Below are 27,391 nucleotides of genomic sequence, written 5' to 3' on the forward strand. Positions count from 1 at the left end.
TGTTTAAGATTATAGAAAGCTTTGATTATGCCTTGTCTCTCTCATTCTCTCGTTTAGAATTGGAGTTTAAATAAAGGTTGGTTAAAATTCAATTTATTTTATTTAAAATTAATTTTTTTTATATTTTCAGATGATTTTGTCATACTGATGCTAAAAATAAATTTAAAAAAATAAAATATTATTTTAATATATTTTAAAATAAAAAATATTTTAAAAAAAATAATCACAACTATATTTTTAAAAATACTGTAAAAAAATGTATGATAATTGTTAGATGGGTTTTTGGTGTATGGTTATGTTTGTGTGCATCCTATCTCATCATCTTGTTTCTGCTTGCAGCCTACATTTATATTCTCTTGTCATTGGTCCTAAACCCATAAGTTTCGGTTTCCAGCTTGCCTATTGCGGTCTTTAGTTTCGGTAGTACCTTTTCGGCTTGCTTTTTTTCCCCAATGATCCACACGAACATGATCTATGCCTTGTAGGTCCAGAAGCTCTCCAGAATGGTTTCAGTTGTCTGGGACAATTTTCTGTTCATATTGAAAGCATGATCTGCTCAGAAATAGTTTCTGTTTTTCCTCTACTGCAGCTATCCAAGTAGATGCGTGCTGCATCTATGAACTTACAAAATTGTTTTGGTGCCATGCTTCATGCTTTTTTAATAAAGACTATGCAGCCGAGGCCATCACCCTCACAAAACCTATAGAAATATCACTACTTCCTTTGACAAATATGCTTTTCGTCTTGCACATTTTATGCACACTTTTTTCTCTGGGTAGCTTTCTGACTCTGCTTCTATTTCTGAGCACAAGGACCATTGTTGAGGCCAATTTGCTGCACATACCATATCCGACCTCGCAGTATAGCGCAGGCAACAAAGCTAGTGTGTGTGTAATTCAAGTCAATGTGATACTAAATCAATAGGAGGATAGTTGTCTAGCTACTACTTGGAGTATCTATTGTAGGAGTGCCTGTCACAAACTGAACGTACAAGCATGGTATAAAAACAAGTTATGCTGGATTTATTATTATTAAGAAGTTTAACCCTTTGTATTTTCCAAATTCAAGATTGTCATCTCCTAATTTGATTATTATATTTTCAATTTCTAAATTTGACCTCTTGGATTATGGCACTGGTCAAGGGTACCAAGAATTAGGATTGCAAATAGAAATAATCTTTTTTGGAGTACTAAATTGGCGTACTCCAATTTAGAGCTTGTCTCCCGTATTCATCTATCTCCTCTAAGAAAGTAATCGCATAAATCAAACATTGCAAACAAGTAAACTGTCAGAAGAGAGTGATTGTTTTAATAACACAGAGAAAGAGGGATCTTTACCAGAATAATGTTGTATAATGCATTCCTCTGCTACAGTTGGCACATTCTCAAACATCCAACAATCATAGCACCTCAGGTATGTAACGAAGAAGAAGCAGATTCTGACCAAACAGTTCTTTCTAAAGTGCCAGTCGCTCTCTTTCGAGACAAATCCCGTAACTTAAGAAGACAATCCTGAAGTGAAGCCAAACCACAGATACTTTGCCGTACAGCCTACCACATTGAAGGTACATAAACCTGCTCTTTCAGGTTTTGTGTTGCACTTTCAGTTGGAAAACCTCTTACTGCACCTATTGTCCATTGCGATATAATTCCTGCTGCAACTGCAAAACGAAGCTGCCTTTCGCAAACATCTTGATCTTCGAACATCTCAGGGCAAGTAGTCAGCTTTCTCATAAGAGCAGCCACAATAGCATCACCTGATCCAGTCCTATCACAAGTGAATGGGGTTATTAGCACATCTTCGGTTCCAGTAACTTTACCATCAAACTTAGGGCCATAGTAATGAATCTCAAGTGTTCCATCAGTCACAAACAAAAACTTAAGTCCATCATGCCACAACGGAGCGATTTCCTCACGAGTGTAATGATAACAGTCTCGCCAATTCTTGGTTTGCTCATAACTTTCAGCATAGTATTGTGGGCTGTAATTCCTTTTCCTCTCATAACACTCTTCATCCAAGAGAAATTCAAGCTCTGTTCGTGAAACCTCAATAAAATCCGCTTCCTTCATTGCTTTCTTGATAATTTCCCTTGTCTCATTGCGTGATTTCCATAAAGGCAGTGGCAAATTCAAATCATAAAATATAAGCCCTCCACACTTCTTAGAAAGTCTAATTGCTTTAAGAAGTGTAGATTGCAGGGAAGGTGATGTTAGGGCTTCCGAATTGAAATGGAACATCCTCGCCTGCATTGGATACATCAGAAAATAAATTATTTGTCGACGAGTCACAAATCCAGTCCCCACCAGGCATATTCAAATACCTTTTCTTCTCTCTTTTTTTTCATGAACAAAGGGATACCTTATATGAGAAGGTAGCATTGCGCAATCCATTTCTAATATCCCTTCATTCATCTAGTTATGAAAACAGGGAAGCTAGTAACATCTTTGTACATATGCTAGCTAACGCAGCCGCAGAGCAACTCACATGATTATAAACATACACACACACTCAATCATATCTAATTCAATTCACAATTGTGCAAATTTTCCGATTATATTAAAAAAAGTGGCAATCAAGAACCCATTTAGCTAGCTAAACCTCAGCACAGAACAAAACGAAACAAAGAAGAGCAAATTTTAGCATCTGTTTTACCTCTTTAAGCACAGAGAGGTTCAATTCAGAGCTAAGCAATGAATCCTCAGCAGCCTCCTTAACCATCTCCATCCTCATTTTCCCATCATCACCAAACTTAACCTTCATAAAACTACACGCCGTTTTCACGTTCTCATCAAACTTCACCGCCCGCGTCTGCACTCTCTCCTTATTCATCATCAACACCAACTCCTCTCCCAACTCATCATCCCCAACTTTTCCCATAACCGCCGCCCTCCCACCAAGCCTCGCATGCGCTATTGCCACATTGGACACTGGCCCACCTGGAGCCCTCGCAAACTCAGGTGGGTCCCATTGCAACATTTTCCACTGCGAATACATATCCTGGTGCATAGGATTATCGTGTACCCTCACCGTAGGTACAAATTCCTTCTGCACCGCACCAAAACAGCAAACCAACGGCGGATACTCGTAAGGAAAATCAATCCCATCATCATAATCTTCACCGTCCAACAGTTCCGTATCACTAATACTCCCATTTTCAGCTTCAGTTTTCTTTGAACGTTTGGTGGTGGTCCTCTTAGTTGCTGTGTCAGTAGTGGGAGCTGTAGTGGGTTTCTTTTTCCGGCCACGACGGGAAGGAGTTGAAGCGTCAACAGCCCCATTTGTGGCAGACGCTTTTGGTGGGTTTAGCTTGATTAATGGAGGGTACTTAGCGCTATTATGAAAAAAAGGTGGTGGTTTAGGTTTTGGAAATTGTGGGGTTGAGGGATTGTAGTGTGGAAGTAGAAGAAAACAAGCCATGGTGGTGGGTTTAGCGGCTCAATGGTTTTGTTTTTTAATTTTTTCAGGGTTTATCCATTTTTGTCTCCGAAATTCTATCGGGTCGTAAATCAACTTATTCGGGTCGGGCAATGATTTTTCCGGATCCTTTATCCAACGGCTTGTAAGGCTACCGGATATGTAAGCAAGAGGATAGGTGACCGTACGATTGAAAAAGATTTTTTTTTTTTTGGAAAACCTCGTAAAAGTCCCCAGCCTTTAGGGGTAGAATAGAATAGGTCCTAAACTCCTTTTGTTTTCCTCTCTGTGTGTGTGTCTTGGCTGGGTCTCTAATGTATTAATAAATTCTCAATAGATCCTTCGTCATTTTCAATTAATAAAAACATTAAATAAAACTCACATAATTTCTTTTTTTTTTCCTTAAAAAACCCCTTAAATTCTCTAAAGTTCTCATTTTAAACCCTGTGATAAACTGAATTGTATAAAAAATTTCAAATTTCTACATTATATATATATATATATATATATATATATATATATATAAAGCAGAATTTAAAAGTTTGTAATTGATCACAAGTCTAGGTGTTCTTCTTTCAATCTAAGAGTTTTCATTTACATAAAAGGTTGTACACAACCAAGGTGATCGAGACTTTTAAATAAGATTTTTAGACTCGAAATCTTGGATTTTAAGTCTTCAATATTGTTCTATTATTCTATCATATATAAAAAATCTTTAATTGTCAACACATATAATAATTTATGTTCAATTATTTATTTAATTTTAATTAAAGGATGTGAATTGACACCTCTTATATCTTCAGGATAAACATTATTAAATTTTTTGGTTCTTAATTGAGGGAAGAGAAATTATGTGAATAATTTCCAATATTATTAACTTAAAAAAGTAATAGAGGAATCTAATTAAGAATTTATTAACTTATTAGGGATCTAATTGAGATAAAAAGAATAGGCTGGGTATCTAATAAAAAATAAACTTATAGGTTGGGGACTTTATTTATTTATCTATTTTTTGAAGTTTGCCGTCTTTGGTGTGATGACCAATGAGAATTGAAGAATCAAAGGAAGTCGGAGATTCCTAGTTATTTCCTTCGTGGGTTTGTCTGTCGAAGAAGAAAAGAATCTTTATGTTTTTATTTTTTCAGCTGCTGCTCTGTGTTCATCATCTTCGTTGATAGTATCTGGAAGAAAGAGCCGTTTGGGTTAAAAGGTGAAGAATCTCCCTCCTTCCCTCCCTCCCTCTCATCTATCTATTTATTGTTCTGAACACAAACAAAAACAGCTCTGTTTTGGGTTAAAAGGCACCGATTGGTAATCGTTTTGGGTTCTGAAATCTCTCTCTCCCCTTTTTGTTTTCTTGTTTTAGCTTCGATGAGATTAAAGCTTATAGTCTATTCCGAGTAAATAACTGAAACAGCTCCATGAGATACTAGCGTCTAATAATGTGATCAAAGTTGGGATATTTATCAGAAATTCTGATTCAGATGGTTTTTTGTTTTTTGCATCTTGTTGTAAATTAGTATATTTCTGAAGCTGTTGATTGAAATCTTACATGTACTTGAGTGGAATTTAGATTGCTTTAGCTCAGGGAAGCAAAGAAAAGAAGATGGTTTTCGCACATACGCTTGTGTTATTTGCAGAGTGATAGGCACTGTGAGTTTTGCCACATGAATTTTATTGGAAAACAAGCAGAAGATATATAAACTCATCATACTTGTTTGATGCTATTGCTGGGAATCACATTTATGTTTGTCCCACAAGTGTATTTAGGATAAACCTGTGTATTTAGCAGCTAAAATGTGTTTGTCCTGAAAATTAGAAAATGAACCTTGGTATCTTGCAGATGATAGGTTTCTGGACTTCTCTGGAAGGTATTCTGCTTTTCGCAAATGCATTAGCCATACTGAATGAAGATAGGTTCCTTGCTCCTAGGGGATGGACACTGGCAGAACTCCAAGGAAGCACAAGAAATTCACTCAAGGGGCAGATCATTGGGCTCGTACATGCTTGCCAATTTATGAGACTACCCCTTATACTTCTAAACATCATCGTTATCATATTGAAGCTGGCCCCTGTTTGAGGTTAAGGAAGAAAATAGTTCATAGCTTGGAAAGTCTCGTGTTTGTATAAGGAAGTATGAGAGTCTCATTCTTTCCCCCTCAAGGGTTGTGCTGTGCACACCAAAGTCTCAGAGTTTTTTCTTTTCTTTTTTTCTGTACAACAGAACAGTAGCTGTTTCTCTAGTAACTTATCTGTCACCTCTTTTGTATCTTTCATCCCTGGCTGTTTTTGTCCATCTACTCGTTAACCTCAATGAAATTACTAAGCTAAAGTGTTACATTTAAGATCACTTGAAGGAGACAGGATGAAATGGATGTTCTTTTGAATCTGGAGTCAGCGTTGTCTAGGGATGATGGCAGTCTTAGCAGTGGTCATCATCTTACAAACCAATGGTAATAGATAGAAGGAACAGGTAATTTATTACCACTGCTTTCAACTTTCAAGTGTCATTGAAGTATAAATGAGAAGCAGATTGGCTGTAATATGGATACTGACAAGTAGGATCGATCCTGCCTGGAACTTGTTTGTTTAAATCATCCATCCCTTAAAAGGACTAGCTAGCATTACATCGTTTGAGGAATAACGTGTAATCATCAGGAAAAGAAAGGAAGAAAGTGAAATTGCCCAGAGAAATGGTTGCTGCTAGACATAGCAGTAGAAAAAACAAATTCAAACATCGAAATAGATTAAAGCAATCTAATTTGTCTTATGGATAACAACATCCATTATTTATCTAGAATAACTTTTCCTATAAAACATTAACAGGAGGACTTGAATCAATTGACATTAGAACCCTTACAACCACCATATCTTAGTGCTCACTCAATTGGGATCATAACCTCATTAGTCCTCAAAGGAGGCAAAGTCCAAGGTGGATTATACCTTGCCAGCAAAAATTCTCCAATCACCTTAAGCCCATCTCTCTCCAAGCTCTTCTTCAGCTTCTCCACTCTTTCTGCCACCGCCTGCTCGGTTGCCACACCTCCAAACTTTACCACCCCATATTTCCTCACCCCTTCTTCCCTTATCACAACCCTCTCATCCACAGGCTTGGGTGCCTCCTCTGCCTTCTTATACTTAGCAGGCAACACAAACTGCATCGTCACCATCTTTTCCCCCTCTCCACTACCCTCTTTAGTCACAACAGGAGCTGTCATCGCAATCTTTTCACTTCCACCACCAGTTTTAGTTATAACTGGAGCTGTCATGGCTATCTTTTCAGGCTTGGTGTTCTGTGGATTGCCCAAGGCACCAATATAATTAGCCAAAACCATGAACCCACCATCTTTCTTCCCATCGAATTGAGATGGATCATATGTGACTTCTGCAAGGACTGATGGAGCATATTTGCGGATTTCGTAATCATTTGAGGATTGAATCACTTCATATTCTGGAGTTTCTACAGTAATCCTTCCAAGAACCATTCCCATTTCAAGGAGCTAAGCTAAAACTATTGGGTTGTGAGAAACAAGACCTGGGTAATAAAGATCAGGGAGGATGTGGTAGTTTTTGTAGGGTTTAGCAAAGCAGCTTCCCATATAAAGTAGTGGATTGTTCGTGGTACCTGTGATTGGGACTGGATGATGTTGCTTGGAGAAGGGGGCCAGATCTTTGGTTTGGAACGATTTAGTGGAGAGAATTTGAGGATGCGTTTGTGGACTATATTTGTCCACCATTTCAAGAGAGAAGAGGAGCTTACCATTTCACATTGGCAACGATTCACAGCTCATGTTAAGGTGGAGGCAGAGTTTCCACGTAGCTACAAGAGTGTTTTTGCTAGGTTTTTTTTATTTTTTTTTATTTTTATTGTTGTTTTAAAAAATATAAGTTTTAAAAACTATTCATTTCATCATGAGGTACACTTCAGGATTTCAAATTAATTTCTAACACATAAAAAACAAAAAGGTGGTGATTTTATTAATATTTTTTTTTTGATATCATGAAAATTCTCAATTAAAAACTAGAAGGTGTGAAAAGCTTTTGACTTTTTTATTTAGTTATTCAAAAATAAAAATGGATTTTTGTTAGAAAAACATAATTTTTATCCTCGAGAAAAATGAATTTTTTAATATTCATGTATTTTTTTATTTTAAAAATGTTTTTTTATAGCAATGTGGTTTATTGAGTACAATGAAAGCAATTAAAATATAAATTTGAAAAAAATTCTATTGTGTTGAAGTAGGAAGTAAAAAATAGATCTTTTTAATCAAAACATCATTTTTTTTATTCATGTGTTTTCCCTTTTGTTTTTTACAAAAACATGTATTTTTCATCAAAAATATTGTTTTTAAATTAAAACTTATCACAATCTTAAAAGAATGTATAAATAGAAAAAAAATCATAAATAGATAATTTTTATGCGGATGTATAAAGAAATATAGAATGTAAATTTGAGAAAAACCATATAAACACTTTACAATTAAAAAATAGATGTTTTATTCACATATATTTTTAATAAGAAGATATGTTTTAAAAAAGCAAATATATTAGGTTCCTATATAATTATTAAAAAAGCAATTGTTAATATTACGTAGAAGCTTTAATATTATTTGAAAATTAAGAAACATTAGATAATTATTTAAATATCATTATAATAAATTTATAAAATGATTTTTATTATAAAATGTAAAACATTATAAGAATACAAAACATTTAAGGGCCATTTATAAAAGGTAAAGGCATGCCAAGGATGCAAAGTTCGGCTTTCCCCTAGAATTATAAAGCCCAAGCATGATTGGACCTTGTAAACCAGGCTAAATCGCCTTGGATTTTTCAAAAACTTCCTTTTATATATATATATATATATATATATATATATATATATTGAATCCTTAAAACTTAAATTTCAATCTTTGTTGACCCAAAAACATGAGAAAAATATATCATATGGACCTCTAAAACCTTATTCTTAACCATCGAACATTTTAATTGGATAAAAAAACTCAAAACCAAATTAAATTAAAAAATAAATTGATTCTTGATATACCTTTTCAAGCATCATTGAAGATAGAAACTATCTTCATTGATTTTTTTTTTAAAGACATACTTATAAATATCAAAATCATAATTATTCATGGAAAAAATTTAGCCATCTAAGAGCTTTCTTTCTCTCTTTGGCTTTTGACTTTTTTTATATGATGATTTTCTCTTTTTCTCTAGACATCTAACTGAAACATAAAAAATAAATTTAAAGACCAAAATGTAAAAATCCTATAGAATAGGGACTAGATATAAAAAGTGAAACTTGAGGGACCAAATTGAACATTTTTGTACCATTTGAATAGTGTAAGTAGGATACGGTTCTCTTATTTACAATGTAAATAATGCTTTTTGGTATTTCTATTTTTATTTTAAGAACAACCTAAAATTTATTATTGTAAAATTGATCTTTAATTTCTAGATGAAATATTCAACACATCGAGCATGCGCAAATCACAATAAACAATAATAAATAGAAACATGTTATCATAACTTGAAAGGACATATTAAAAAAGAAATATTTTTTAGTGATTCTAAGCAAAAAAAAAAATTAAAATTCTAAAGACCAAGAAGAAAAAAAAATAGCTATTCAACAATGAGTGTTTTAATTTCTTTGGTAATTATATTAGAGATGTTTATCTCATATTCATCAAGTTAAGTTTAGTAAACTATAATTTTTATTAGAGAAGTTATGAATTAGTCCCTCTGGTTATTTCAAAACAAATTTCCTTCTAGTTTTAAAAACTAATTAGTTAATTCATTGACCAATGTTGACCATGATTAATTTAATATTGTTGTTCAAGAAAATATTTTCTTCTCTAATTAATCTTTTCATATTATCTATTTTTATTTGCTTTTATATTTCTTAAAATAGAAAAACAAAATAAATTGAACAAGAACATGAAATCAAAAAAATAATCTAGTTCTAAATAGATTTTAAAATATAGGAATTAATTAATCATTTTCCAAATAGAAGAACTAATTTATAATTTACTTTTCTTATATTGTTTTCACGGGAAATTAATTTTTTTTTTATGGATCATATCAATTTTAATATAATTACCAGACTCAGTTTAAATAGATGTAGTGTTGAGTTATTCATCTGATAAATAATCTGTTGATCAACTATTCGTTTCTTGATTAATATCCTATTTGTTGTTCATTTTCTTTCCAATAAATAGAAACTATAATTAGAGGCAAAAAAAAAAAGAAGGTTAAACCTATAAAACAACTATTTATTGGTCTAGTCTAGTCAAACTAGAAAACTATTTGGTTTCCAGATAATAGTTGGAGTTACATAATTCTCTTTTAAATGTTCTTTGTCTTTGTGGAAAACTAAAACATAGGTCTACAATTCTTATCAGGGCTTAGAAGTCAATCCTTCCATTTTAAAGCCCAAAATGTAAGTTGAAATACAAGATTTGAATCAATCTAGAAGTTTCTACAACCTAGACATAGCTTCAACTTTTAACCTAGAGTTTTATAAGCTAGAAAAACATGACGATAGATGCATTAGAAATATAACTTGATATGCAAAAAATTTCCATGAAGTGGACATTTTGTAATTCACATGTTTTTCACTCGAAAATTAGCCTACAACCTAAGGCTAAAATTCAGTAGCATACTTGACAAATAAAAAAAAACGAGTTTCTTGTCTTTTGAGGATACATCTAATTTCTAAAAACTCTTTATAACGGCTACTAAGGGAGTACATAGAAAGACAGGAAGCTCTTGATGGGAGAAAAAAAGGACAAAATAATTCGAGGAAGAGATGACAACCTTCAAAATGCCAATTCCTTCAATTTACGAAACTCTTGAGTGATGTCAAACATATCTCATATGATTTCTTTTGGTTTGATTACGAAATAAAATCTCTTTTATAGGATTTATGATGTAGCCTAATTATGATTATACTAATATTTATGTGATTAAATTAATTTACTTTTTGTTGAGTATCTCTTAAATGATTGATTAATATTTACATGATTAGGAAATTAATTAAAGACTAAAAAGTTATAAATGTTCGGTAAATGTTTGAGATACCATAAAAAATTTCATAGGAAAGAGATATCTATGCCTTATGTAATCGTTAGAGTTTCGTTGTTCTTAATAAATTTTGATAGGTTTAGATTTTTTGCCAATGATATAAAAAATTGCTTGTTAAGATATTTTATTAACGCTTGAGAAAGATTGATGAGTAGATTAGAGAAACTTGATTGTCAATGATAAGAAATATAATAATTAATTAGATCAATTATGGTGAATAAAAAATCCTAAAACATTATCATCTTGATTTTGACTTTGTTGTTTAATTTAGTTTTTGTTGTTTTATAAGATTATAAATCACTTTTATTTAGTTTATCAAATAGATTATAATTTAACCAATTTTGGTACTTGTTAGTAATTTTTAAATCCTTGTGGAATGATATTCATACTCATTCACTTATTAATATTTGTTATAATTCACGCACTTGCAATTTCAACCAACACTCACGTCACTTTTTGTTGAGTCTCCTATTTTTCTAAGACCAATATTAACATTTAAAATAAATTGTGAATAAACTCATAATATTATAACATAAAACAAATTTAGAAAAATACAAGCAACAATAACCTTTTATCTGAAAAAATACGACAAGGATGATATCTGCCTTTCTTTATTCATAACTAACTCATTACCTAAATCTTTATAGCTAATGTTAATTTTAGAATTTCTAGTTTCCTTTAATTACTACTTGGTAACGACTCCAATTCTTTTATTTCCCCTATATTTTTCCATTCCCTATTTAGTCCCGCGATGTCATCCATATTGTGACATCTACCGTATTCTATAAATAATCAATCAACTTTATCTTCCATTCAAATTTCTTCATGGTAATGAATAACTTAGAATAACATCAAAGATGTTAAATCTAGCCTTCAATACACCAAAACACCTTCCGATGATATTCTGTAATGATGAATGCTTAAAAAGTTCATATTTTCTTTTATTCTTCCACTCTGAGCATGAAATTCATTAAGATGGTACTATTCATTACAATATGAGCTAAAAAACATGAATGTTAGGATAGCCAATGTCAATGACATAATAATAATTTACAATTGAGTAACACCATTGTTAGTTACAATATCTAAAAAGAAAGTAATTATATAAATATTGTATATACTCATTTACCACCGCTTGGCATAGAAAAATTATTTCCTTTTGAAGATAATGCATCATAAATACACATGAATTATTAGTTGTTCCTTCCCATCTAAATAAATATGAACATCTAATAATAAGAGGTATAATTCAATTGATCAGAATCTAGATTTGTTCTCTAGAGATCACCAATTCGAGTTTCACAAACTTCAGGGTCGTTGAAGACTTACATAGTCGTTAATTTTAGCATCCGTAAAATTAGTCGAGGTACAAGCAAATTAACCAAGATATTTACATTAATAATAATAAAAAAAAAAAACAAACATCATAGCATGATAATATGCCGCCACAACATTTTGTTTCACAAGCGAAGCTATTTTTCAAAAAAAAAAAGGTTTTTTTTTTAATTTCGATGTAAGAAATCAAGCTGCATCAACATCATGAGTTCCTGTCAGTTGCACTTATGCATTTTTATTTTTAAAAATATCATTTTATATATATATATATATATATATATATATATATATATATATATATATATATATGATCTAGAATTACATGCTTATGATTATTTAAAAGAATTAGCATACCTCAAACCTTGACTTTATTGATTAACGTCAAACAAAAAAAAAACACCATTATACCATACATAGCAATGGCATGATCCAGCTCAAATAACGTTGCAAAAATTACAGCACATTTTCACTAATTCAAAGCCAAACTCATTATTCCCAACAGTTAGATCAATCTTGCTATAAAAATCCCCCCCTCCCCTCTGCATTCTCAAATTCTCTCTTCTCCTCCTTTTCCTTTTTTTGTTCCAGATTTTTTGTTTCAGTTTCTTCAAAATGCGTGAGATTCTTCACATCCAAGGAGGCCAATGTGGCAATCAAATTGGTGCAAAGTTCTGGGAGGTGGTATGTGCAGAACATGGGATTGATGCAACAGGAAAATACAATGGAGATTCTGAGCTGCAGCTTGAAAGGATCAATGTTTATTACAATGAGGCAAGTGGTGGCAGGTTTGTCCCAAGGGCTGTCCTAATGGACCTTGAACCTGGTACCATGGACAGTGTCAGGTCAGGTCCTTATGGTCAGATTTTCAGACCTGATAATTTTGTTTTCGGACAATCTGGTGCTGGAAACAACTGGGCTAAAGGCCATTACACAGAGGGCGCTGAGATGATTGATTCTGTCCTCGATGTTGTCCGAAAAGAAGCAGAGAATTGTGATTGCTTGCAGGGTTAGTATTTTTTTTATTTTTGGAATGTAAATTTTGTTTTGGTTCTGTTGTTAATGTGGATTTGCATGCAGGATTTCAGGTGTGCCATTCACTAGGAGGAGGAACCGGATCTGGTATGGGCACTCTATTGATATCGAAGATCAGAGAGGAATACCCTGATCGGATGATGCTTACGTTCTCTGTGTTTCCTTCTCCTAAGGTTTCTGATACAGTTGTTGAGCCTTACAATGCAACCCTTTCTGTGCATCAGCTTGTTGAAAATGCAGATGAATGCATGGTCCTTGATAATGAAGCTCTCCACAACATCTGCTTCCGTACCCTCAAACTCACCTCGCCAAGCTGTAAGAATTTTGATTTTCATATATTCTTAGACCTGGATTTTATTTTATTTCTTTATGTTTGAATTCATGCTTCTTTGAGGTGCAGTTGGTGATCTAAATCATTTGATCTCTGCTACCATGTCCGGGGTCACATGTTGCTTGAGATTTCCTGGACAGCTTAACTCTGACCTGAGAAAGCTTGCTGTGAATCTGATCCCTTTCCCTCGGCTACATTTCTTCATGGTGGGTTTTGCTCCTCTGACCTCACGTGGTTCACAACAGTACAGCACCTTGTCCGTCCCAGAGCTCACCCAGCAAATGTGGGATGCCAAGAACATGATGTGCGCAGCAGACCCACGCCGCGGTCGGTATTTGACAGCCTCGGCAATGTTCAGGGGCAAAATGAGTACCAAGGAAGTGGATGAGCAGATGATCAATGTTCAAAACAAGAACTCATCATACTTTGTTGAATGGATCCCACACAATGTCAAATCAACTGTTTGTGATATTCCTCCCACAGGCCTAAAAATGGCATCGACATTCATTGGAAACTCCACGTCAATTCAGGAAATGTTCCGTCGCGTGAGTGAGCAGTTTACTGCCATGTTTAGGAGGAAGGCTTTCTTGCATTGGTACACTGGGGAAGGAATGGATGAGATGGAGTTCACAGAGGCAGAGAGCAACATGAATGATTTGGTGTCCGAGTATCAGCAGTACCAAGATGCCACAACTTACGAGGACTGTGAGGATGAAGAGGAGGAACTCCATGACATGTGATCTTGTACTATGTTACTATGTTGAATGAGAATGCTTGGAATTGGGTTGTGAATGAGGTAGTGGATGTTGAGAGACATGCAAGCCAACGTTCTGTAGTCAGTCTCTGAAAACAGAAGGGATGATTCCAGGCAGAAGAAGGCCTTATTATTGAGATTCCACACACACATATATATAAATGTTTCTTTCTTTCTTGGATTTTGAGAAGGGAACAAGGATCATCAAATAAGTACTCTTATACAAATTTATTAGAGATGATAATCTAGCATGATTATCTTCTTCTCTTCAACAAGCTGTTGAATTCTAATTATTTAGTATCACTACTTTTCCCCCAAAATTAACTACAGAATGTCTGTCCCACGAGTGGTTCAAAGCTAAAACCCCATTGCCATTATATATCTAATGAAATAGCGTTTGTATTTGCATTTGCAACTGTTGCTTATTGAAGGATTTGAATCCTTCAATATTACTTCAAAATTTGAAGTAGTAGTCTCGTATAAGGTTGTTAAAATCACGTTTTAACTCGTAAAATCATATAATTTTAAAGTTAAAATATGCTTTATATGCTGAATCGTTGAAAAAGTTAAAAATAGATAAAATCAAATTGAAATCGAGTAAAATCGTTAAAATCGGATGAAATCTTAAAAAATCATGATTTCAGAATCGATTAAACGATTTCACAGAAAACACTTAACTGAAGTAAATGTTTCCCTCCATGCTCCAACTGTCTAGCACCTATTGGTTGGGTAAATGCACAATCACTCATTAAAGTAACCTTGTTACGGTTGCATCTGATGGGAAAATCCACCATGAGCATTAGCCTTAACGAGCCGCTTGGAAAACCTTAGCAAAGAAAGGTAGGAGCAACGCGCAGACGAAAACTTGTGTTCTCCACGGATGAAACCTCATGAAAGCCAAGAAAAGAGGAGAAGCGGCCATCCTCATCATTTCACAGTCATGCTGATGACGGTGTGCAGCCTCCTCCTCGGCAGACAAGTTGCAGCAGCAGTGTGAACCCGGCAGCAATGGAGGCCGACTCCCAGCAGCCGTTCCTTACGGTTGTGAAGATCATCTCCCTTCGCGCTTTTCTTTCTTCTATCAGTCGTTCCAACCGGTCCCTTTACTAGTAAGACTCTATAGGGATCAAGCATTAAGGTTTGGATGGAAAAATGGGTTCTTCATCAACTTTTCAGAAACGTTGTTCACGGGGAATCGATTTGCAAGAAAGGGTGGACAAGACCTTACAACTAAATTGTTGTTTTCTACTAGTTGGTGTCCTTTGGAGGTGCCTATTGTGTCACAGCCTTAGACGCGAGGGCGTGCCAGCAAGTCGCTGCTAGGCAGTGGCATCCCGCAAGTACAGAGACAGTATGCGTGGGCAGTGCAGATTGCGGCAGCAAGTATAATGGGTGAGTGCAAACAGCGGGTTAATGCTCTGCACCATGCTAGACTTAAACATGCTAGACTTAAACGATGGAATATCTAAGATGTCTTGAGTTGCATGTGAGGACTGGCAGCTTGAAAAATTAGTTTGGGCAGTTTGGTTTGTTGGGTGGCAAACCAAGAAAATTACTTGTGGGTATTTACGGAGCAGTTACGAGGAAGTTGGCTGTCTTTGAAAGTGAGCTGTTTAGAGGGAATTAATCTGTCAATGGCAATTTCATATGTAACTTCCATTGTATATATATTTATTACATAGAACCTAAACAAGTATAGCATGCAGATCGGATTGTGCATAGCACACTTATATTATTATTGTGTATTCCTTTTATTGATGGATTAATAAAGATTGGGTTATTTCCTGTAAATTATTTGTGTGATTATTGTGCTGTGGGTGTGTGAAAAACTTAGACTTTAAAAAAAACACGAGTGTCTTGAAAGGAAAACTAAATCTAGTAATGGGACTAAACTGTGGCACGGGGATTAAATTTGCGACCAAAAATGATCCCTGTGACACTATGCTTGTAACGCCGATGAGAACGAGGTGGCATATGGGCAAACAACAAATGCACACAAGACCACAAATTTGTTTCAAGTGGAATCAATCACTGGCCGCCACATGGCAATGGATATTTGCTCAATTTGCTTTGTCTTCTCTGTTGTGTCCTTACTTGTTTTCTTCTACATCGAGAAGAGAAAGTCAAAGAGGTCTCAATGAAGTGAACAGGGCAGCAGATATTATATCAGACAATAAACCCATATAGCATTTCCAAGTAGCGGGTGCCCCGTGTTTTATTTTCTTAAATTTGTGTTGAGCTTTTTATATTGTCTTGATCTCGTAGGAAATGATGTTGGTTTTAATTTATATATACACTAATATATTATTTATTTTAAGTTTGTTAATTATTAATTAATAAAAAATTAATTATGTATAAATTTTTATTTGAATCATGTATTTTAAAATACTTGAACTATATATAAATTTTTATTTGGAGCATTTATTTGAAGGGGTTTAAAGTTTGAACTATATATGAATTTTTATTTGAAGTATAATTTTTTTTTTAATGTATTTTAAAATTTCTTATAATTTTATAATTTTACAATTTATTTTTATGATTCAAGTTTATTATCCCTTTTCCATGCCAAGTTAAAAATATATTTTTAATAACCTTGATCTCGCATACTGCTTCAAATTCAACAGTTGACCATGCATCTCTTCAAAAGGTTTCTATTACACTTCACATATATTGAACTTTCTTCTTCACCCCGACGCATGTTGACCAAATCACAAACAAACTCTTTGAAACCTAAGACTTCATTTGTTGGTGTAATGAAATATCCTCTTCAAGGCTCTCCTTACAGAGAAAGGCTCTATTATTGACCCATCTTATTTCAAGGTTTTGTGCATCCGAATTTTCCAAATCATGTGTCACCTCAAAAATACCTGTATGGTATTCATCAAGCTCCAAGTGCATAGTTATCTCACCCTAGTGATATAGTTTTGAAACTCAGCCTGGCTCGACGGGTTGACCAGGGGTTGGAACCGGGCCGGGTTGAAGAAAAAATAGGGTAAGGAAAAATCTAGGGTGACCCGGCGACCCGATTGACCTGGTTAAAAACCCGGTTGTAACCCGTTGACTTTTGTTTTTTTACTAAAATGACGTCGTTTTGATTTTTTTAAAAAAAATTGACTCGGGCAACCCGGTCAAAACCCGGTGACTTACATTGGAATTTTGTCTTATTTTACCATTTTACCCCTTATAATTATCCCCTAGATTTTTTTTAAACATACTTGACTTTAGAACTTACATTGTATGGCCTTACTGAAATTTGATCAACTTGAACATTTAAATCAAAATAGAGAAATATATCAGGAGAGTCTTTGTAAAATTTCAATCTGATCCAACGATCAGATCGAGATTTATGCTTGATAGCATAAAATTGGTCAATAATTTGAATATTTTTTGTTCAATTCTTGCTGGAATCATATCATTTATTTTACTAAGTCCTTAAAACCATTTATTTATTTAAAAATATATTTATTTTGTCCTTTTATCATTTATTTCACTTATGGACTTATTACAATTTCTTGGTAACATTACCGATTTTTACTCAGGGTTTACACTAACACTTTTTTGTGTAGTTCTTCCTTAATCTTTATTCCTCATTTTCATTATAATTCCTTAGAATTATTTTTTCATTCTCAAAACATATTTATTTTAAAATTTTCATAATTCTTCTATCCGTAGAAACCTATTACCAGTTTGTTAGAAACTGAAAGCTTTATTCAGTGTATAACGTAGATAGATATGTGAAAAAACTACATTTATACATTGAACATGAGTCTGACTTAAATAGAATTACAAATAACCATATTGCAGAAAAATAGCAACGATTATCCTATGACTAACAATCTCCTAATCAACTGGGATTCTCCTAAGGAATGGGTAAAAACAACTGATTTCCTAATAACTAGGAATTTATTATGAAAACAACAAAATAAAAACTCTTAACACCTTTCCTTAAATTAATTTCTATGAAAACAGTTTAGAGAGTTTCTACCATCACAAAACCCATCAAGGCTGCCAACCTTTCTTGTTTAAGATGTTTTAAATGAACACACTCCAAGTAAACCACGCAGCTTTTCAAATGCATTCAACTTGAGGGGCTTGGTTATGATATTTGCAACCTGATCTTCACTTCTATAATAAACTAAATCAATTATCCCTTCATTCGTAAGATCACATAGAAAATGGTATCTCACATCTATGTGTTTACTTCTTTCATGTAGAACTAGATTTTTTTAGAGCTTGATTGTCGAACTGTTACCACAATAGATTATTGTAGGTTCATGCTGCTGAAAGTGTAACTCTTTAAGAATTCTTCTCATCCATATAGCTTGATATGCAGACGTTGTTGCAGCTATAAACTCTGCTTCAGTTGTAGACAAAGTAACTACCTGCTGCTTTCTTGATGACCATGAGACATCTCTTGAACTCATCATAAAAACACTACCAGAAGTACTTCTTCTATCATTTAAGTCGCCCATATAATCACTGTCAGTGAATCCAACATGTCTTGAAACTTCTCCTTTCTTATAAAAGACTCCAAAATTAGTTGTGCCTTGCAAATAGCGAAACACCCTTTTTGCAGCTTGGGAATGAAGATTTGTTGGTAATTCCATGTACCTGTTTAGGAGACTTACTGCACACATGACATCCGGTCTAGTGGCTGTTAAGTACATCAAGCTTCTAACCACCTGTTTGTAGTAGGTGTTATCAATTCTTTGGCCACCAAGATCCTTATGTAACTTCAAACCTAGTTCAATTGGATTTTTGACCGGATTGCAATTCTGCAAATTAAACCTTTCCAAAATTTCTTTTGCATACTTCTTCTGTGTAATGAAAATTCCTGCTGATGATTGCACCACTTCAATTCCAAGAAAATAACGCATTATTCCCAAATCAGTCATCTCAAATTCAGCCTTCATGGAATTTTTGAACTCTTGAAACATTGTGCCATCATTCCCGGTATAGATAAGATCATCTAAATATAAACATACAATTAAAAATTTACCTTCATCCTCAGATTTGATGAACAAAGTATGCTCATGTGGACATTTTTGGAATCCTGCTTTAGAAAAATAGGCATCTATACGACTGTATCAAGCTCTAGGTGCTTATTTCAGTCCATACAAAGCCTTCTTCAATTTGTAAACTTTCTTCTCACTTTCTTGTTGCACGTATCCAGACGGCTGATCAACATAAACTTGCTCTTGTAGTTCTCCATTCAAGAAAGCTGATTTTACATCAATTTGAAAAATAAGCCAAGAATTTTGTGCTGCCAATGAGATTACAAGACGAATGGTGTCGTGCCTAGCTAATGGAGCAAATACTTCCTTGTAATCAACTCCATACTGCTGCTTATAACCCTTTGCCACTAACCGAGCTTTGTGTTTGTCAATTTCCCCTTTCTCATTCAGCTTGGTTTTATAAACCCATTTTACACCAATAGTCTTTTGCCCTTTAGAAAGATCAGTAAGCTCCCAAGTATCATTTCTTTCTATAGCTTGGATCTCTATATCCATTGCTTTCTTCCATTTTTCTTCCTTCACTGCATCTTCAAATTTAATAAGATCAGAATCTGCAAATAAAGCAAATTGTACAATGGTATCCTCATTAGATAATTCATTGCCACTAACATAATCAAGCATCCAGGCAGGTATCTTCCTTTGTCGTTGGTTTGTTGCTAGTTGATGTTCACGTGGCATAAGAACATTTGATGAAGTATTTGATAGACCTTCATCACCAATAGGGGATTGCAGCTGCTCTTCTATCTCGTTATCATTGTCAGATGACACAATTTGAGGTTCAATCCTTTGACCATTCATGGATTGCTCTTCTATTTCCTCATAAGTTGCATCTGCATCATGATTAACTATATTTTGATGAGTGTTTGTGCTCCTCCAATCCCATGTGCTTCGTTCATCAAACTGAACATCACGACTGATGACTATCTTCCTGGTGATGGGATCATACAGCTTGTACGCCTTTGACTCCTCACTGACTCCAAGAAACACACACTTCACTCCCTTGTCATCCAGCTTTGTTCTCTTTACATCAGGAATTTGTGCATATACTATGCACCTAAAAATTCTGAAATGATCAACCGTTGGCCTAGCTTCACTCTAAGTTTCTTCTAGTGTACTATTTTTAACAGCAAATGTAGTACTTCGATTCAGTACATGGACACTTTAATTTATTGCTTCTGGCCAAAAATTCTTCGGAATGTTTCTATTCACCAGCATACTTCGAACCATGTTCATAATTGTGCGGTTCTTTCTTTCAGCCACGCCATTTTGCTGTGGTGTGTACGCAGCTGTAAATTGCCTTTGTATTCCATGCATTTCACAGAAACTTGCAAAATCATGTTAATTGAACTTGCCACCACGATTTGTTCTAAAGACTTTAATGGAGTTTCTAGATTCTTTCTTAACTTGAGCTTTAAATCTTTTAAACAAAACACAGGTTTCAGATTTTTCTTGCAAGAAATAAACCCATGTCTTTCGCCTATAATCATCTATAAAGGTGATGAAGTACCTTTTGTTGCCATTTGATGTTGGATTGATTGGTCCACAAATTTCTGAGTGAACCAATTGTAGTGTTTGTTCAGCCTTCCATGCTTTTCCTTTAGGAAAAGAAACCCGATGTTGTTTGCCAACAACACATTCTTCATATATTTCCATGGGACAATGAATTTTAGGAAGGTCTATCACCATATTTTTCTCTTGCAAAGTCTTCAAGCCATTGAAATTGAGATGTCCATAACGAAAATGCCATAACCATGTTGAGTCATGCACTTTTGTAGAGAAACACATTTGAATGTTGTCCTGCATGTATAGTGGAAACATGCGATTGCTTGTCATTCTTGCTTCAGCAATTAAGCCTTTTTCTGGATGATGAATTTTACAATAACCCGCTTGAATGATTATTGTATATCCCTTCTCTTGCAATTGACCCATGCTATTAAGATTACTCTTTAGTTCTGGAATATAAAAGGCATTAGAAATTGTTTGCATTGTTTTATCTTTCATATGAAATTTGATATTCCTCTTCCCCATGACAGAGATGCATGAATTATTCCCAAGCTTCACAATATCTTTATAAGTTTCATCCAAGTCTGAAAGTAATGCCTTATTTCCACACATGTGATTGCTACAACCCAAATCTAAATACCACTTATCTTATTGGAGTTCATCTTTGTCAAGATATGCCATTAAAAGCATTTCTTTTTCTGTCTCTACAAGATTTGCCTTCTCATCCTTTTCTGTGCATTCATATTGATAGTGACCATATTTATGACAATGATAGAACTCAACTCTGGACTTGTCAAACAATTTCTGGTCATTTGTACGTCCTCTGCCTCGACCTTTGCTTTCTTGACCCCAATCACGACTTCTACCATATCCCTTTGAAAATTCACCACTATACATTGTCACCTTCAGAACTTGTTCTTCAGGTAAGTTTCTCACCATCTGCTGCTCATACACCAATAACGAGCTCTGCAACTCATCAATTGAAAGCTCATCAATGTCATGCGACTCTTCAATTGAACAGACTATATAGTTGAATTTCGCTAACATTGACCGAAGAATCTTTTCGATTATTGTGACGTCCTCCATTTTATCACCATAGATTCACATCTTATTTGCTATTGCAAGAGTTCTTAAAAAATAGTCATTGACCGACTCTCCTGTTTTCATGTGAAGAGTCTCAAACTCTTTGCGAAGAGCTTGAAGCTGCGCCCTTTTCACCTTTGCTGAGCCTTGATACTTTTTTTTCATGGAATCCCAGATTTGCTTAGAAGTCTCTTTGTGAAGAATAGTCTCTAGAATTGCACAATCAATAGCTTGGAGTAAATAATTTTTCGCCTTAAGATCCTTCAATCTCTGATCCTCCAGTGTTCTTGTTTGTGCTTCTATCATCGCACCTCCACTAGCTGGTTCAACAATGCCATGTTCTACAAGACTCCAATACTCTTTCAACCTCAGAAAATTCTCTATCAACATACTCCAATGGTCATAGTGACCATCAAAACGTGGAATTGCAGGTTGCACATAGTTGTTCTCAGAGGCCATCGAATCCTGCTGCTACAAGAAAAAAAGCTGTTGCTTTCTCAAATCAGACACCCCCCAATAAAGGCTCTGATACCACTTGTTAGAAACTGAAAGCTTTGTTCAGTGTATAACATAGATAGATATGTGAAAAAACTACATTTATTCATTGAACATAAGTCTGACTTAAATAAAATTACAAATAACCAAATTGCAGAAAAATAGCAACAACTATCCCATGACTAACAATCTCCTAATCAACTGGGATTCTCCTAAGGAATGGGAAAAAACAATTGATTTCCTAATAACTAGGAATTTATTATGAAAACAACCAAATAAAAACTCTTAACACGGTTTGGCTGACATTATGAATTTTAAACTAAAATTCATAATTCTCATTTTAACTTCAACAATACCTTTAAATTTATTTATGAAGATCATCTCCTTCATTACACATCACATTTATTATTATTTCATCATTTATCTATTTATTTTCATCTCGATTTTCCTTTACTCGTCAAGGTCTTATTATTTCAGTCTTACGCTCACACGAGGGTTTATAATATGCACAAGCCTCGACTTCCACAATGGCAAACTGTTAAAAGGATCCTTAGATATCTTAAAGATACAATTTTGTATGGCCTACGGATCATAAGTCAATCTAATCATTCTCATCATGGTTATAACAATGTTAATTGGGCTGGGGATATTGATGATCGTCACAGTATTGGTGCCTATTATGTGTTTCATGGCAAAAACTCTATCTCTTAAAGTTGCAAGTAGCAGTAGATAGTTACTTATAACAGTACCGAGTCAGAATACAAATTATTGTCCAATAAAGCAACTAAAATTCAATGGCTTCACTCTCTATTGTCCACCATTTCTTTTCCATTGCTTAAATGTCAAAGTCTCTGGTGTGACAATATTTGAAGCAATCTATTTTTCTTCCAATTCTATTTGTCATGCATAAACAAAACACATTAAATTGATTTTTACTATATTCATGATCAAGTTCTCCAAAAAAAAAAAAGTTATAGTATCTTTCTTGTCTACATGAGATCAACTAGCAAATCTTTTTACAAAACTATTAGTTGTTGCTCGTTTTCGTTTATTAAGCAACAACCTTCGTGTACAAGAATTGCCCTTTAACTTTGAGGGGTAGCTTAATTGATCAGGCATTGGATTTGTTCTCTAATTGTCACGAGTTTGAGTTCTTTTAGGATTACTGGAGACTTATATAGTCATTAATTTTAAAATTTATAAAATTAATCAAGATGTGTAAAAGTAGGTCTGAAAATTCATAGTTTTAAAAAGAAGAGAGAGAACTGCCCATTCAGTTGAGGAGGCCTACTGAAGGAATTGAATATCCTGAAAATAATGCAGCAGATAATGACAAAGTTGATGTTGCAGATAATATCAAGTCAAATCAAGTTGTTAGACAAATATCAGCACGTCTATCCTCTACTGATAATGTTGTAGATATGGACACCAAAAATCAACTTGTTAATTATGTATCAAACAAAAGGAGCAGCGTGATCTGGAGGATCTTTCAAATTTTGTAGCTTCTCATATCTTAAAATGTGTCATCTGGACTGTATTATATAAATAGGTTGAAGCAGTATATGTAAAGTATAAATGAAAAACACAGTTTGAATTGTCTCTCGTGTGTTTATATTGCTGAGTACCACAAAATATTATGAAGACATGTTAATATCACTTTTCTCAATTTAACCACAATAATATATTGATGATCCACCGATCTAAAACTTAACTCGGGTTAGGTTTCATTTTAAACTGAATTTTTTTTTATTTAAAACCTTAAATAAAATTTTTGGATTCACCCAATAATTCATAATTCATAACTTGATCTTGACTAACCTGTGATCTGAGTGTTTAACCTGAATGAATAACTTTTGAGAAGCTTTGAAAATGTTTGAGTTCTAAAATTTAATAACAATGTTCCCATTATTGGACATTGTGTAACTAAAAACTACAAATGGTCAATCTAGAACAACAAAAGCAAGAAAACCTGCGAAGACATTAATTTACAACAAAAAATCCAACAAAACCCAGAACCTCACCTCATACATCCATGGTTGCCCCCACAACTACTGCAGCCTTCAGAATCAAGTAGGTGCGGGAAACACTCCTCTCGCAACAATGGATTCCTATTGTCAAAGATAGGTCCATTGATATAACACAAACAATTGCCCCAGTATTCCACTAGCAGTTCCAAAGAGCATTGCAACAAACATTCTCATAAGACCACCATTCTGAAATACCAAGGTTTCACATTCTTAACAAAAGTTAACAGTACAGCAATGTCACAGAAGAGCAATTCCTGGAATCTACTTCCCATTCACAACATAGTGAAATGACTGCGTTCAATCTAAACAAATCTGGCAATGGTTCATACAGTATCTAGAGATAAAAATGCTACCTTGAGAAAATCTTAACTCGACAAAACTCCACAGTTGTAGATCTGGCTATCATTCATAGTTCTTACTTTTGACTCTTTAAAAATGATCAACAGAAAAGATGTATTTGGATGTCAATTTTTCATCTTGTATATAAATCTAGTCTAGCACCAACAGCCAGAAAGATCACAATTATGGAATGACTACAGTAGCACGTAGCTAAAGAATTTGACAGCTTGCTCTGTTACGCTATAAGGCAATCACAGTCCAGTGGTCTGCGTGGATCTTTCGTCACAATTTGAAAGTTAGGAAATGGAGCAAATCAAATGTGGGAAATTATATGAATCAGCGAGTTAAAAAATGTATATGAAAGTTGACCGCGGAATGAATCTAGTTTTTGATCACTAAACATGCAGGATAAACCAAAGAGAAACAGGGTAATTAATACAATAAAGGCTACATTAAGCAAGTGAAACCTTCTCAAAATGAATTAATCTACACACCATTTCTTCAATTCATAGTTAAATTTCAGTGCTCCCATGATTAGACAATATGCAAAAACTACATTTGGACAATTAACCATCAGTTACAACAACACAACAAAACCTGCTAAAACAAGTACCAAGAAGAAGAAAATAAAAGAACAGGAATTTACAATACAAGCCTCCAGCAGATCTAAGCTCCAGTACCTAATGCTTGCCATCTTGGACGGCTTTATCTACAACTACTTTGACTTTCTTGTATTCAAAATCTCCAGGGTGGGCAGAACACTCTTCTGGCACAACTGGGCGCCTATTGCCAAATATGGTCCAAAGATGTAACACCATGAATGCCCCCAGTGCTCCACAAGCAGTTCCAAAAATCATTGCAGCAAGGATTTTTAAAATACAATCACTCTTCTTTTGAACTACCACTGGTTTCGCACGTTTAGCAAAAGCCCGAGGATCCAGTGGCTCAGAATGCATCCAATGGGGGACATGCCTTAGCTTTAAGCTCCATGAATAGAGGAAGCAAGTCTGAGACGAATTTCCATTTGATGAGCTCAAGCCTATCAAAACACTCTCATCATTGAGCATTTTTGATAAGTCAATTGGGTAAGAGAGCAGTGGATCAATTGGTTTTATATCACCAGATTGACTCAATCTAACCTCTAATCTTTTCGAACCCGCTTCATAATCAATCCAAGTATGCAATCTTTTTCCACTATTCAAAACCATATTATTGGACGAAACATTTCTCACTTTAACTGACACAAAACCACCCACGTCAATTCCCACATGGTTATCATTCAAATCACCAAATTTAGCATCTCTCGTCGTGTCAAATTCAACAGCAACAAATTTAGGACTACTTTTCTCTGATCCTAAATATAGCCCAAATGGGCTGTTATCAAACATCCTCACATAAAAACCACTAGGAACCAAAAAAAAAGCCAAACCATCTCCATCATCAGTTGACATCAAGAATGAGAAATTGGTGGAAAAGGAAACCATATTTCCAGAAATACCTTCGACAAGCTTGATGGGTTGCTTGTACATGACTCGTCCGGCACTTGAACTCACTGCGCGAGTGAGTTGAAGAGAACCATTACCAACGACCTTCGCATCACCATAAAGAGCAATGTTGGACTGAAAGTTTGGATTTTTATCAAAAGTTTCAAAGGAAAAGGAGTAACTTGAGCCAGCATTTAGCATTTTCAAGTGAGAAATCACGAAAGTTAGCACCGTTAAGCAGGCGGGAATGTTGAACTTGGCCATGGCTGAACTGGGTTTCTTCAGCTGAATCTTGGTTTGCTTGGCGTAGTGAGATTTCTAGGGTTTGTGAGGTGAACCCATTTACAAGTAGGTGACTTTACTTTTTTTCGGGGCTTGTAGACTGTAGTAAACGAAGAATGAAAGCAAAGAATATTGGGGAGGCTGGCTTGGAGGTTGTGAAAATTAAATACGTTTACTCCCTTCTGAAACTCTCTGACCCACTTTCTCTGAGTTGCTGCTGCGTGAGGGAATAGCTTATTTTGCAGCCATACCCCTATGTCTTTTTTATTTTACAAATTAGTTTGTTTTTGAATTTCAAAAATATTTTAAAAAAGGTTTGAAAATTTTTACTTTTTTAAAAAATTAATATATTTTTAAATTATTTTGATGAGCTAATATTAAAAATAATTTTAAAAAAATAAAAAATATATTATTTTAATATATTTTTAAATAAAAAATATTTTAAAAAATAATTACAACTATACATCTAAACAGATCAAACGTGAAAAATAAAAAGAATCATTGATTGCATTGAAAAAAAAAAAGAAAAGAAGAAAGGAATTATTGATTGCAAATATAAAAGAGAGGGCATTAATAAAAACTATGTTTGGGAATCTGGTCTATCCGTGTTTTCGAAAACGTTGTGTCAGATAAAAAAAGAATCATTGATTGCATACAGGCAAAAGATGAAATAATGCAAAACATAGGAGGGCATTAATGAAATAACCAAAAAAGGAATCCAGTTGTCAAACACCCTAATTAATTCGAAGACAGACATCAACTCTACTCTCGATTGCATCCACGCCCTTTTGTCTTGTCTTGAACTGACTTCTAAAAGGACACTTGGACCAACCACTTAGCGAGTGGTATGTACCTCCACTCCACTCTAGTTTTAGGAGTCCCTTACTTTTTCCTTTTTGAATTATTTATGATTTTTTCTTTGGTAGTGCGGTAAAAATAAAGCCAAGGATTCTTCACAGCACCACTAACTTGCTCGGTGGGTGCTCATGCATCCTCCTCCTTGTTGCCTCTTTGTGTGTGTCTGGAATCTGTTTCTTTTTAGGTTTGAAAAAGTATTTTTTAAAGAACTGCTAATTTTTTTATTTTATATTTATTTTAAAAAAAATTTATTATATTTTTAGATTATTTTAATATACTAATACCAATAACTAATTTTAAAAAATATAATTTTGATAAACTTATAAATAAAAAATAATTATTATCATAATACC

At 34.2% G+C, this 27,391-nt stretch overlaps 5 protein-coding genes across 7 annotated transcripts; 2 read left to right on the forward strand and 3 right to left on the reverse strand.

Moving 5' to 3' along the window:
- Positions 1-1,238: 1,238 nt before the first annotated feature.
- On the reverse strand, positions 1,239-3,484 carry LOC133676539 (fructokinase-like 1, chloroplastic). Its single transcript, XM_062098218.1, has 2 exons — positions 2,653-3,484; positions 1,239-2,243 (listed from the first exon to the last, which is right to left on the reverse strand). Exons 1-2 carry the CDS (start codon positions 3,415-3,417, stop codon positions 1,551-1,553), a joined length of 1,458 nt encoding a protein of 485 aa, XP_061954202.1. The 5' UTR covers positions 3,418-3,484; the 3' UTR covers positions 1,239-1,550.
- A 962-nt stretch (positions 3,485-4,446) lies between these two features.
- On the forward strand, positions 4,447-5,759 carry LOC133677585 (protein transport protein yos1-like). Of its 3 annotated transcripts, none has more exons than XM_062099665.1 (2): positions 4,447-4,725; positions 5,258-5,759. In XM_062099665.1, the coding sequence occupies exon 2, from the start codon at positions 5,258-5,260 to the stop codon at positions 5,492-5,494; it is 237 nt and encodes a 78-aa protein (XP_061955649.1). In that variant the 5' UTR covers positions 4,447-4,725; the 3' UTR covers positions 5,495-5,759. The 3 variants fall into 3 exon arrangements, with proteins under 3 accessions (XP_061955649.1, XP_061955648.1, XP_061955650.1); XM_062099664.1 differs by having other exon boundaries at positions 4,450-4,624; XM_062099666.1 differs by having other exon boundaries at positions 4,647-4,715.
- A 336-nt stretch (positions 5,760-6,095) lies between these two features.
- Positions 6,096-7,202, reverse strand: LOC133677584 (heme-binding-like protein At3g10130, chloroplastic). Its single transcript, XM_062099663.1, has one exon. The coding sequence runs from the start codon at positions 6,903-6,905 to the stop codon at positions 6,294-6,296; it is 612 nt and encodes a 203-aa protein (XP_061955647.1). The 5' UTR covers positions 6,906-7,202; the 3' UTR covers positions 6,096-6,293.
- A 5,180-nt stretch (positions 7,203-12,382) lies between these two features.
- LOC133677016 (tubulin beta chain-like) lies at positions 12,383-14,345 on the forward strand. Its single transcript, XM_062098837.1, has 3 exons — positions 12,383-12,841; positions 12,913-13,182; positions 13,268-14,345. The coding sequence occupies exons 1-3, from the start codon at positions 12,448-12,450 to the stop codon at positions 13,936-13,938; spliced, it is 1,335 nt and encodes a 444-aa protein (XP_061954821.1). The 5' UTR covers positions 12,383-12,447; the 3' UTR covers positions 13,939-14,345.
- A 10,546-nt stretch (positions 14,346-24,891) lies between these two features.
- LOC133676515 (L-type lectin-domain containing receptor kinase IV.3-like) lies at positions 24,892-26,369 on the reverse strand. The gene has a single exon (XM_062098195.1). The coding sequence runs from the start codon at positions 26,160-26,162 to the stop codon at positions 25,095-25,097; it is 1,068 nt and encodes a 355-aa protein (XP_061954179.1). The 5' UTR covers positions 26,163-26,369; the 3' UTR covers positions 24,892-25,094.
- Positions 26,370-27,391: the final 1,022 nt, after the last annotated feature.

This window comes from Populus nigra, chromosome 17 (assembly GCF_951802175.1).
Source record: "Populus nigra chromosome 17, ddPopNigr1.1, whole genome shotgun sequence".
Taxonomy (NCBI): domain Eukaryota; kingdom Viridiplantae; phylum Streptophyta; class Magnoliopsida; order Malpighiales; family Salicaceae; genus Populus; species Populus nigra.

What these genes read in the sequence shown, in the direction of transcription:
- LOC133676539 (XM_062098218.1), bottom strand. Translation starts at nt 3,417, where the DNA reads ATGGCTTGTTTTCTTCTACTTCCACACTACAATCCCTCAACCCCACAA. An exon ending in ACCTCTCTGTGCTTAAAGAG is followed by an intron (nt 2,244 to 2,652) that starts GTAAAACAGATG and finishes TATCCAATGCAG; the next exon opens with GCGAGGATGTTCCATTTCAA.
- LOC133677585 (XM_062099665.1), top strand. Translation starts at nt 5,258, where the DNA reads ATGATAGGTTTCTGGACTTCTCTGGAAGGTATTCTGCTTTTCGCAAAT.
- LOC133677584 (XM_062099663.1), bottom strand. Translation starts at nt 6,905, where the DNA reads ATGGGAATGGTTCTTGGAAGGATTACTGTAGAAACTCCAGAATATGAA.
- LOC133677016 (XM_062098837.1), top strand. Translation starts at nt 12,448, where the DNA reads ATGCGTGAGATTCTTCACATCCAAGGAGGCCAATGTGGCAATCAAATT. An exon ending in GAATTGTGATTGCTTGCAGG is followed by an intron (nt 12,842 to 12,912) that starts GTTAGTATTTTT and finishes ATTTGCATGCAG; the next exon opens with GATTTCAGGTGTGCCATTCA. An exon ending in CAAACTCACCTCGCCAAGCT is followed by an intron (nt 13,183 to 13,267) that starts GTAAGAATTTTG and finishes TTTGAGGTGCAG; the next exon opens with TTGGTGATCTAAATCATTTG.
- LOC133676515 (XM_062098195.1), bottom strand. Translation starts at nt 26,162, where the DNA reads ATGGCCAAGTTCAACATTCCCGCCTGCTTAACGGTGCTAACTTTCGTG.